Source organism: Nuphar pumila, chromosome 13, assembly GCF_984573655.1.
Source record: "Nuphar pumila chromosome 13, dmNupPumi1.hap1.1, whole genome shotgun sequence".
In the NCBI taxonomy this organism is placed as follows: Eukaryota; Viridiplantae; Streptophyta; class Magnoliopsida; order Nymphaeales; family Nymphaeaceae; genus Nuphar; species Nuphar pumila.
This window is the reverse complement of record NC_143261.1, coordinates 16,918,459-16,930,885: the sequence shown is the minus strand read 5'-3', so window position 1 is coordinate 16,930,885 and position 12,427 is coordinate 16,918,459. Positions and strand designations below refer to the sequence as shown.

The following is a 12,427-nucleotide window of genomic DNA, read 5'->3' as shown; positions in this document are numbered from 1 at the left end:
TGTTTGGATCATGCATTTTGGATGGAAATAATGGTATTTGAAGCCTAAAAATTTTATGAAATTATAGGCCGTTGATTTTTGAAACCTTGTAAAAACATATCCATGCATCGGAATCAAATGCTCCAAGAATTGATTCCTATAAAAACAAGCGCATAGATAACATCTCTAAGGACAGAATTTTGAAAAAACACCGCAAATATGATAAATGTTTCTTATTGGGTAGGTTTTTATTCCCCTATATATATATATATATGTGTGTGTGTGTGTGTGTGTGTGTGTGTGTGTGTGTGTGTGTGTGTGTGTGTGTGTGTGTGTGTGTCAGAAATGATTAATTAGGTGTATTCAATGCAAAAATTGAACGTAGAATTATTGAAAAGGAAATTGCTTGATCCTTACGTGTTAAACAATGGGGGTTAGACATTAGAACTTTCTCTTCGTACAAAATTTGTAACCTAAAGAATCAAGGAAAGAATCTTGATTTTCTAAGAACCTTTTGAAAGTATTACATTTATGCAAGATGTAACTGCTTTCATTCTTCGACACAAAATCGTTAGTGTGAGTAAATAGCTGTTTAGATTAAGATTAATATTTCAACTTTGATTAGCCAGGGAACGTAGTGGTATTGTTGAATTTTTTAAAAGCTCAAGATAAATTGTTGTAAAACAATACAAAATATCCTAAGTTAATATTTTATTAAGATTGCAAGATAGAAGAATTACTAATCCTATATACAACAAAACAAAAAAAAAGATTAGCAAATACTTATCCTCAATTGCGTAATTTTAGTTAAAGTATCAAATCAAATTTGGCATGTTAAACCATTGTTTAATTGTTTGTATTACATCCAAAACTTGAGAACTAGTTACTAGTTCTGCATTAGACCAAACTCCAAAGCAATCATCCACACCACTTTAGTCTTCAAATAAAACTGCACAAGTTGACACGAAAAGTAGTTATTCTTTTCCCCATCAATTACTCCTAGTATTTTCCATGTAAAGTATTGGCATTGTGATTTATATACAGAAAAGGTTTTCTTTGAATCTTTGCTGTTCGATGCTTCATCTTCATGATCTAATTCATAATCATCTTTTTATTATTAATAAACACATCCCATTGCACTGATCAGAGACCCTTGTAGTGAGTGAGGGAGCTAAATACCAACAAGGGAGTTATTTATACCAAGCATTCATTTTATGGCTAGATCCAATCTCCTTGTCCCCGTGGAAAGGAAAAGAATTACATGTTCTTCATTTCGTTCTTGGGACAGGAAAATTATAGTAGCATGCTTGTCATGTTGCTCCTCACTTAACACCAGGCAAAGACAATGTAACTGTGTGTGTGTGTGTGTGTGTGTGTGTGTGTGAGAGAGAGAGAGAGAGAGAGAGAGAGAGAGAGAGAGAGAGAGAGAGAGAGAGAGATGTTGTTTTCCCCTGTTTGTATGTAATAGAGGTACAGTATCATAATTATAGGAGAAGAGGCAGATAAATACGCTCACAAAATACTTAAAAATAGGCCATAATACACAAAACCATCCAAAAAAAATGGATCACCCTTGAAAACCAAAGCACATAAAACAAGAATGACTTCATTTACATGTATATAAACCATGGGACTGCTCTTTGAATAGAGATCTTGTCTGTCTTAAGCATCAAGCTCGCTTGTCTTTACACAAGAAGAACACAATGCATCGTCCACGATGAACCCCATCCATGCATCATCATCATCATCCACATCAACGCATGATGATGCTTCTGGAATCTCAGGCGACATGGTCTCATTCTCTGTTGTAATTACGATGCCTTGATCTTGAGGGTTGTCCAAAAAATATTGTATGCTGCATTGCCCTTGATCTTCCATGTCCATGCATGCTGCATTCTTCTTGAATACTCTACACAATGCGTAAGAGTCCTTCAAAATACAACAGTAAATCACCACCGTCAATTAGTTTTTCTCCAGCATCAAACCAACAGGATCTTATCTTATCCTTAATTACTTGTCAGATTTTTAATCAGCTAAAGGTTTACATGCTTACTGCAAAGAAATCCAAATGTTTTGGCCCCAACTCAAATATTCTGGTATGGGAATAAAAAATGCTGATCTAAAAATCATTTGTGTTAAATCCAAACCCTATTAAAGTAACAAGTGGGTCAGATTTTGGATAAAAATTTGGTTGAATATTCTATCCGACCCGGTTGATTTTAGTATTGTGCATCTATTTTCAGTGTAAATATATCAAGCTTGAAATTCATTTTTTGACCCGATATACCCCAGGTCATGAATAGAAAGAATAAACATTTTTTTCTTAATATCATTGCCGTTCAAAATGACAATTCCATCACTACAAGTAGTAAAAGCAGGTGAACAACAACTAGGGATGCATTGGGTTGGATCGATGTTGGATACCTGAGATCCAAATCCGGTCTCTATATTTTGGCATAGCACTTGAATAATATTAAGGTCTGATTTGAGCTATGAATTTTGTCAGATATTCCACCTAACCCGATGCTAGCCTCACTATTTTATGTGTGAACCAATAATGCATATTTTAAACAGTTCTTGAGTTATACAGTTGGGTCGATCCGGTCCCATTGTTTTGGCCCGAAATGACCGTGAAGCAAGCTAAATGTCATCTTGGTGGATTCCGGTGAATGGTTTGGATATCAGACCCGTTGAGAGCTCCACCAGGGCCCCGGCCAGCATTGTCTAGTACCATGCCAAACATGACCAAGTTCATGAACTTTTCTGCATTAATTACTGCCAATGCCAGTGTTGAAATTCATGAACTTGGATACCTTTAGTTCATGATCCTTGACTAATATCAAATATTACCAAAACTAATAAAATATTTCTCTTACAGCCTGTTCATGCTCATGGCTCACCTGGACGTAATCACAAATTGAAGTCCTTGAACCAATATCATTATCCTTTTATCGGGAAAATATCGCGGTATTTTAGAAATTATGATATTTGCTGAAAAAATCTCATGGAAATATTGGTATATATAAAAACATAAAAATACATAAAAGATATAAATATGTGTAATAAAAATTTATTCAGTGCAAAAAAATTGTATTTATCGTGTTAATATCGTGATAAAAACAATGTTTTCGAAATACCATACAAAATGAACAAAGAGGAGGGAACGGTGAGGGGAGAGACCTGGATGCCGGGCGTGTCCTCGCACTCTGTCTCATCGAGACGGTACTCGTGCATGACCCAGCCCGTACGGACCCCCTGAGGGGCCCGCCCCTTGTAGTAGACAAGCGTCTTCTTCATCCCGATCTCACGGTTCTGGTAGCGGACCCGCCGGTCCTTACCCGTGGATTTCCAATACCCGGCTCTCGTTGCCCGGTTCGTTCTGAATCCATTCGGATATTTCCGGTCTCTCGGCCCGAAGAAGTACCATTCCGGGTCCCTACTCGGCAGGAACGATTTCTCTGCATATTAATTTCAATGTTAGTACACTAATCGCATATCTAGAAAATTATGGTTCCAATAATATGGACTTTTTTTTTTTTGAGGGAAAATAAATAATATGGCATTGGTATCATGATCCCTATGAACATGATGATGCAGACCTGGGCCACCAGCTCATGTATTGATTTCATTTGGGTCGAGCTGGTGAGCCAAGTAGCTCGTTGGGCTCGTCCAGGTGAATTGGACCAATTCAAAGCTAGGAAGCATATATGCCAAGAAGTGGCTCGACCATGGTCCTTGTTTGTCCAAGATTATTGAATTCAGGATCTTAGTTGGAAGGGTTTTGATAGTAGAGAAGAAAGAGATAGACCTGATAGCTCCCAAGGCTCGCATTTGTAGAGATCAACTTCAGGAATGATGTCAAGATCGATTTTGATGCCGTGGATTTTCCTCTTGAGATAGTAATTCACGAGCTCCTCGTCTGTAGGATGGAACCTAAAGCCAGGAGGCAACCCAATGGGAGCCATCGAGAGAGAGAGAGAGAGAGAGAGAGAGAGAGAGAGAGAGAGAGAGAGAGAATGTGTGTGTGTGTGAGAGAGAGAGAGAGATATAGAAAAGCATCAGAGTAGTGTGTCTGAGCGATATTGGGAAGCCCTTCTGCTTTTTCCTTTTGCAGATTCTCCAAGAAACGTTATACGCAAGCTTGTGCTAAGTTGGTTCATGTGGTCTCTCTCTCTCTCTCTCTCTCTCTCTACATTGAAGAAAGGTGATTTTTTATCAGAAAGTACGATAAGCAAGCTAGAAATTCATTGCAATTAATCATATCTGTGTGTGTAGATTGCTTACAATTTAGATCTTAAAACTTATGAGAATTTAACTTCAAATTTCCAACACAGTGCTGGAGGTTGAATATGTGGCAGACAAGTCCAACAAGATTTTTCATAATGTTAATCATATCCATTTTACTTGGGTTATAATATTTTAGAATTTTGGTTGGCCAAAGTTGTTGAAACAGCAATGTACAGCAAACCGGGAGGTGATTTTTAAAGGAAAAAGTTTGTGAAGATCAGATGCAAAATCTTAAAGGTGACTATTGTTATTTTGTGCAATCTTTTGCTTTAATTTTTTTTTTTAATTTATGGGGCTAAAGAAAGGAAACGTCTTATTGCAGGGCTTAAAACGTACTGTGAAAGATACTTTGGTATGCAAAGCAAAACGATCCCCCATATGAGGTCAAAACGGGGTGACAGAAGACAAAACCAGAGCTCTTGTGGGCCCCATAGATGGATGTCCACCCTTGTCTCATTCGAACAACTACCTTGTCTTACATACGATTTCTTTATTATCTCCTACCATGATAAACTTTTTAGGGCCAATGGTACTGAGTAAGAGCAAAGGGCTCCTTGAGGGGGACCCCTTTTTCTCTTTTCCAAAATACAGCTACAGCAGATTATACTAAGAAAACTCAGTGGTGGCAGTGGCCAATAGTACCGAGTAGCCTTCCTTTGTTCAACTAACTCTGTAGAACACAAAGCACTGCCTTACTTTGCAAAAGTAGACAATGAAGTAAGAAATTTGTAATAAAAGAAAAGGTAAGAAACTTACTGTCTCAACCATGTATTGAAACTTTGAAAGCATACCACCTTCCCCATACATGTATTGAAAATTTGGTAGCATGTGAAAGTTGATTTTCCCTCAAGAGTTTGGATCCATAGCCATGCCACATGACATGTCAGAGAGTCTAGATAAATTGTTATATTTTAAGACTAAGAGAAAAACAACAGTTGGATCACTCTTTGAGTTGGGACTATCCCTTTCGCGGCCCACACCGAAACAGTGCTTTATCCCTAGATGTCCAGTGAATTGCTACTCGCTGAAATCAAAGAAGCGGGTTCTAAGAGCTATTTTCTTTTCTTTTTTTAAGGAAAGAGCTTTTACCCATTTTAAACACTCATCGTTTTGTTTGATTCAATTGTCCCTGGGGGTTTGGCAGTACAGTGGAAGGGGAGTTGGCCACTAGCTAGATGTGTGGTTAGGGTTTCATTTTCGTGAGTGTTAGCTCCTTGCATTAATGAGGGCAAGGGATAAGACCTTGCTCAGTTGAAGCTCTCTGGAGGCAAGGGGTGCACCATGGGTTTGCACCCTCGACACAGCGACCGTAAGTATGGCAAGCTTAACCAGCGACTAGGTTTCTGATTCTGGTGGTGGTGGTGGTTTTTCCATCCTTCACTGTTCTCGTCTGAAAACCTACAACTAATTAAGAGATTGGTCCCATAATAAGTCCTAAACAGTGTCACATATATCGTTCTTGAAAAAATCTCATGATAATTTAAATTTTTTTGCTCTTGTTGGGTAAATCAAGAAAAAATATCCGTATATATATATATATATATATATAAAGACGTAAAATGTGTATAAACCTGTCAGAAAAGTATTAAGATTACATAAAAATATTAAAACTTGTTTTATTGAGTTCATATTTAGATGAAAATATGATATTTTCAAAATAAGTGATACTATATATGTAAATATTATGCTTTTTGAGACTATAAAACTTTAAAAAATACACCGCATGTAAACCAAGTAATTTTTTAAAATATCTCTGTATTTTGTAACGTTGCTTCTAAATCAGCTTATGTTTCTGGGTTATAAAGACACTGTATAGAAAAGCGCTCAAAGACGCCGTTTCTGGTTATAAAGATGAACTCTTCATTGAGAAGAGAAGCATGATGAGATTTGGTCACTTTTCTTTTGAATCCAAACTTTTTCTTTTCTCATTTTTCTCTGCGTAATAATTACAGGTTTTAAATTGTTATTATGCAAAAAACAATTCTAACAAACAAAAAAATAACGTTCAAGATCTGCATCTTAACTCTAATAAGTCTGGTTTGTTTCCTTTTTACAGGTCGAAAGAGGGTCGCTTTTCTCAAAAGTGAGGCCAGGCACACGATAATCAGAGGTAGTGGTAAAGACAATAGGGACAAGCAGGTAATTTTGTTTACTACCTTTTTATTTTAAAAATTATGCAAATGTTGTATTCGTGGTGAAGTGAAAACATCAACTCCGACTTTTTAGTTTTTTCTAATATTTCCTCAAGAAGCCATGACATTTTAGAGAGAGAGAGATGTCACATACATTGGAAAGTTGGTTACTAAATGGGTTTTTCGATATTTTTTTTCACAGTTCGACCCCATAAATGTGTTGGGCATGGTTGATTTAAGAGGAATTCACACCTGGATCATGTGTTTTTGATAAAAAAAATGATATTTAGAGTTTCAAAAATTTACAAAGATTTTAGACCGATAATTTTTTGAACTTTGCAAAAACTCACCGACGGAATTAAACGCTTCAAACGCTGATCCCTATAAAATCAAGTACATAGATCACAGCTGCACGGTCAGAGTTTATAAATAAATTGAAAAAAAAAACTGAAAACCCCATTGAGAACGCTCATTTAGCATCTAACGTGCCCCAGTCTCTCTCTCTCTCTCTCTCTCTAGAGAGAGAGAGGGCAGCTGCCTACTTTATTATGTGCCTACCCTAGTCTTCCGTGAGCAAATGAAGAGTTTTTAGGTTGTTTTTTTGAAAATCTAACCCTGCAGATATGTTCGACATGCTTGATTTGCTAGAAAACTATACGTGGATCATGTTTTTTGATAAAAAAATAAATAAATTTTGAGCCTCAAATATTATGGTATTTATAAAAATTATACATCATTGATTTTCAAACCTCAAAAATCCTACCCATGTGTCGGAATTGGATGATGCAAGTCAATTCCTATAAAATCAATTATGTGTATAATGCATCTATATGATCAGATTCGAGAAAAACCTGAAAATTAATCTGTTAAAAGCCCGTAGGCTGCAATAGGCACGAATCAGTGTAGGCAGCTGCCTTCTACTCTATATGCATATGCGTTGCTTCTATGGTGGTATACACTTGATTTACATAAATCTAAGTTCCAAAAGCAAAATCTAACCATCAGATATATATTGTTTAGCACATTCTATTTATCATTTCATGTCACTACAAGAAATTTGTGGATTAGCGACGACCTTAATCCACCGTTAATCCATCGTTAAACAGTTTAACGACAAATTAGCATTGACTTAGCGATGGATAACTTTTATCGTCAAATTCTAGTCACTAATTAACGATGGAAACTATCTGTCGCAAGTTCTGTCACTAATTTATGATGAATTAGCGAATGCCATGATTCGGCGGAAGGCCATCGTTAATATGCAGAGATTTGGTTTGGCGACGGATTAAAATTCGTCGCTAATTCTGTCGCTATTGTAGCGACGAATTAAAATTCATCGCAAAAACATTGGCCGATTCACTTTTGCGACATATAAATATTCAGCCCTAATTCATCGCTAAATTGGACATCGATAGTAAATAGCGATAGATAATACCCGTCGCTAATCCATCGCAAACAATAAAAAAAAAATTAAAAAATTGTTCAAAACATAAATACCGAGAAAAATTTCTCGTGATACAATTTATATTTCCTGTGTATAAAAAATAAAATACATATAAAATATATATATAAAAAGCAACTAAAACAATTTATCGATCCACTATAATCCTCACCAAGTTCTAATTATTTACAAGTGAACATTTACAAAGATTTTATTTTGAAACAACAAGAAGGTACAACAAATTCAACACATGAATCTAATCATCGCCAAGATTCTATGAGTCATCTTCTTCATTGTCTCGATCTGCCCCTTCAGCTCCTCTACGCTGATTATCTCGAGCATCCTACAAGAGAAAAAAAAAGGTTAGTATTGATACAAAATATAATGAAATAAATTATATGCAATGCACCTAAGTTAAGACAATCAAAGTAACATGAGTGAATTACACATAATTTAGCTAGCAATAAAGTGAAGGATATTAACAGAATTTAGGTGTGTTCTAAGGCTGACATAAAAAATTCATAATGATTCAATCATGCAAATATGTGTTCTAATCATGCATATACTAGCTTGAAATCTAACGACATGAAACTTTCATACCCGAGAGGCACCTGCAGACGAAGTTCCTCTGTTCTGAAAAAAGTTGCACAACTCATTACGAACAACGTCGAAAATTGCTTCATGTAAATAGTCACACATTGTGTCTTTAACAAGCTGGCGGACACCATCCCAAGAATTAGACGGGTCAGTCGGATGCTTGGAACTGATGCTGGCGGGAGAACTCTGTGAGCCGTGACTGGAGGAGGCAACTACTGGTAAGGTGTTCATATTACTCCCAAACCCGAACACACGACCCTTTTTGGGTTCACCTGCTGCAGTCACCCATGCTGCAGGATTAAAAGGTGGATGCTGAGTGGAGTCATCGCCATATCGCTCTACCATCTGTTGCTCATATGACTCCTATAAAGTAATGATTACAGTATGAATTAATAATTAAGAATTACAATGTTTATGATAACTTGTATATTATAATGTTTATTAATATAATAAATACATACCGTTGTCATTCTTGCCTTCTCTGATAGAAACTCTCCCGTGGTCTTATGTTTATGTGTTTCAACAAACACGTCCTTGTATGACACAATGCCGCATTTTTCTGCTTCTTGTCAAGTTAAATAATAAAAATTTTATTTAACAGGTATGCAACAATACTTATAAAATTGACAATATATAAATTGATGAGCTACCATTTTCTTCAGGTGGCTCCCAAAAGTTATAGATCCACTTGTGTGTAGATGGGCATCGAGCATCTTCGCTTAGTTTTGTGCAGCCTTTACTGAACGGTTTCAAAATTCATGCTCCGCCCACTTGTCTCACATTGCATCCCAAACATCTGACCTGATAGTAGGTGGTCCATGGCCCTTCCACTGCAGTGGATTATCTATCCCGTCAGATACTTTTCTTGCTGCAGTCATCATATTGTTTAACATGTCTGCAAATCGACTGACAACCACATTCTGCCACACTTTCTTCGTATCCTTCTTCTCCATCGTAGTCGCAAAGCGATTTGAAGCCTACAAATACTTTCAGAAAGTTAGTAGACATGACTATAATAAAAAATTAAATATGAAACACATTAACTATGAGAAACAATTATATACCATGAATGAAGACCACAATCTGTCCAACATCTCCTTCGGGTACTCTTTCCATTGAACAACTGGTCCTGGTAGATGTTGAACTAGTAAATGTTTAATCTCTCGTATTACTTCTTGTGGCTCGAACCTCGCACTGCACATGAATTGATACACATTAACTATCAATATACAATAGTTATAAGTTAGGATAAGTGAAAATGAAATACTTACGGTCGATTATCGATATACATTATTTGAATGAGTCTTCTTATGTCAGACTAAGAAGACCCTGCATCCAGCATTGTCTCATGACTTGTATAAACAGCTGGTGTAGGTGAGTCATGTGCAGGCAAAACATCATCTGTAAAAAAATGAGTTAAAAATTCACACAATGCGCATTTAAACTAATTAAGTATACAATTAGTTAAATGATATACCTATCGAAGCAGCCCGTGAAGATAAAGGTTGAGACTGGTTACCACTTGGTGATCGACCACTGTAACCTCCACGAAGCATATTCTAACAAATAAAAAATGTCGTGCAATACATTTAAACATTACAATACCTTAAATCATTCAAATCATTATAATACATTTCAATATATTCAAATAATTCAAAACAAATATTGTAATACATTCAAATCATTCAAACACGTTACAATACATTCAAATCATAACTCTATACGTATAGAAGATACATAATCAAAGAATAAAAAATGTCATGCAATACATTCAAACATTGCAATACCTTCAAATCATTCAAACCATTGCAATATATTTAAATAATTCAAATCATTCACATCAAATATTGTAATATATTCAAATCATTCAAACATGTTACAATATATTCAAATCATAACTCTATACGTATCGAAGATACATAATCAAAGAATAAAAAATATCATGCAATACACTCAAACATTGCAATACCTTCAAATCATTCAAACCATTGCAATACATTTCAATACATTCAAATAATTCAAATCATTCACATCAAATATTGCAATACATTCAAATCATTCAAACACGTTACAATACATTCAAATCATAACTCTATACATATCGAAGATATATAATCAAAGAATAAAAAACGTCATGGAATACACGGTTTGCAGTCATTTTATCGTATGATGTTACGGATATTATCCTAACTAGTTAAAAGAGAATCATCAGAATGCTATGATGAAGAAAATGTCAAATTCATCATGCATTCGTGGTAGATGTAATGATTTGATATATATCACACACACACACACACATATATATATATATATAATGTCATACAATCACAAGAACTATGATGCATGCATTGATAACTTAATATTTTCATGTGCAAAACCATTCATTTGAAGTATGTTTGAAGCATTGATAACTTATCATTCATTTTCATGTGCAAACATTCATAACACGATACATTCATTTGAAGCATGTTTTCATGATACAATTTTACATGAAAGTCATAATCAAATTGAAAGTAACTTCATGTAAGCATGGATACAATCACATCAAACATTGCAATACATTCAAATCATTCATATCAAAACAATGTCAAACATGTACCTGCAACAAACACACTCCAATATCCCGCTAACTACTACCATGACTAGCATGAAATCCGAACTCCAAAAATATAAATACTTCTATTTTTATACATTAAAATCATGCTTAGCATGATCTCCGAACTCCATCAAAGTAGTCCTACATATCCACAACTAAGTGAGTGTGAAAACAGAAAAATGTTGCATCCAAGAAATTAAATAACCTGTGATGCACATGCATCACTTACACACCACGAGTATTTACCCAATTTGCATTGCTTTTGTCACTTACTTACCACAGGTGGCGGGCCACAAGCGGGATTCGTTGAGAAATCTGCAAGAGACACTGTGTTAAAATGAAGTTTATTACCCGATGACAATGAGGGTAACGCCCCCTGTCGGAAACGAGCCCCAAAACTAAAGGCGGCAAGGGCCTTACCCCAGCCAACCTGTCAAAAAAAATGGTCAAAGTTGGCAGAGCTTGACCCCTACCGACCTACCCAGGCAAACAAGGAGGCGACATGGCTTAGCTGCGTCCTGCCGACTCACCGAAAAAACCTGAGGATGTGTCAGGGCTCGATCCCTGTCCACCAAAAGAGAAAAAAGAGAGGGAGACAACCACAAGGCTCAGCCCCTGCCATTGCTCACTGACACAAGGAGGTGGCAGGGGCTCGACCCCTGCCAATCTACCGAGAAAAAGGAAGGTGGCAGGGGCTCAGCCCCTGCCAACCTGCCTGAACAAGAGGCAGGCAGGGGGCCCAGCCACCCTACCGACCAAGGCACGAGCAGCCCCTCCCCTGGGAGTCCTCTACCTGATAGAAGAGGCAACGCAGGCGACAGCCTTGCCGCCTGCTAGAAAGGAGAGGGGGCAGCAGAGGCTTGGCCCCTGTCGTCCTGCTCGAGCCAGCCGACGGTAGGGTCTTGCCCCTGCCAACCCTCTATAAGAGGAGCACCGACGACAAGGGCTGCCGAAAAAGAAAAAGGAAGGGGATGAAGGGGTTGCCGAACACGATGAAAGGGGGGTCATTGGGGAGTCTGCCAGTCTTAGGGAGGAAGAAGACCTGAGAGATGGAGGGTGTACCTGGAAGGGGGCTCGCTGGAAAACACAGAGGGGGTGAAACGAGAGAAAGAGAACGAGAGGAGAAAGAGAGAGGAGGTCACCAGGAGGTCGATAGGCGGCGGGCGGGCGATGAGAGGTCGTCGGGAGGTGGGCGGGTGCGCGGGCGACGGGCGGGTGGGCGGGCGACTGATGAAACAGGAAGGGAAAAGAGGCTCGCTTTAGGGATTTACGAGAAATTTAATGACGGATTAGCGACGGTAATATCCTGTCACAAACACCATCGCAAATGTGTGACGGAGTAGCGACAGAAAATTTCTGCTGTTGAGCCATCGCGATTTTGCGATGAAGTTTGAA

At 37.4% G+C, this 12,427-nt stretch overlaps 1 protein-coding gene across 1 annotated transcript; it reads right to left on the bottom strand.

Annotated features, from left to right (window-relative positions):
* Positions 1-1,641: 1,641 nt before the first annotated feature.
* LOC149817932 (NAC domain-containing protein 45-like) lies at positions 1,642-3,944 on the bottom strand. Its single transcript, XM_089986121.1, has 3 exons — positions 3,788-3,944; positions 3,160-3,437; positions 1,642-1,908 (listed from the first exon to the last, which is right to left on the bottom strand). Exons 1-3 carry the CDS (start codon positions 3,942-3,944, stop codon positions 1,642-1,644), a joined length of 702 nt encoding a protein of 233 aa, XP_089842247.1.
* Positions 3,945-12,427: the final 8,483 nt, after the last annotated feature.

Excerpts from the sequence above, each read along its gene's own strand:
- LOC149817932 (XM_089986121.1), bottom strand. The coding sequence starts at position 3,944 with ATGGCTCCCATTGGGTTGCCTCCTGGCTTTAGGTTCCATCCTACAGAC. Across the intron at positions 3,438-3,787 it reads CGAGCCTTGGGAGCTATCAG|AGAAATCGTTCCTGCCGAGT; the intron begins GTCTATCTCTTT and ends ATTAATATGCAG. Across the intron at positions 1,909-3,159 it reads AGGACACGCCCGGCATCCAG|GACTCTTACGCATTGTGTAG; the intron begins GTCTCTCCCCTC and ends TGTATTTTGAAG.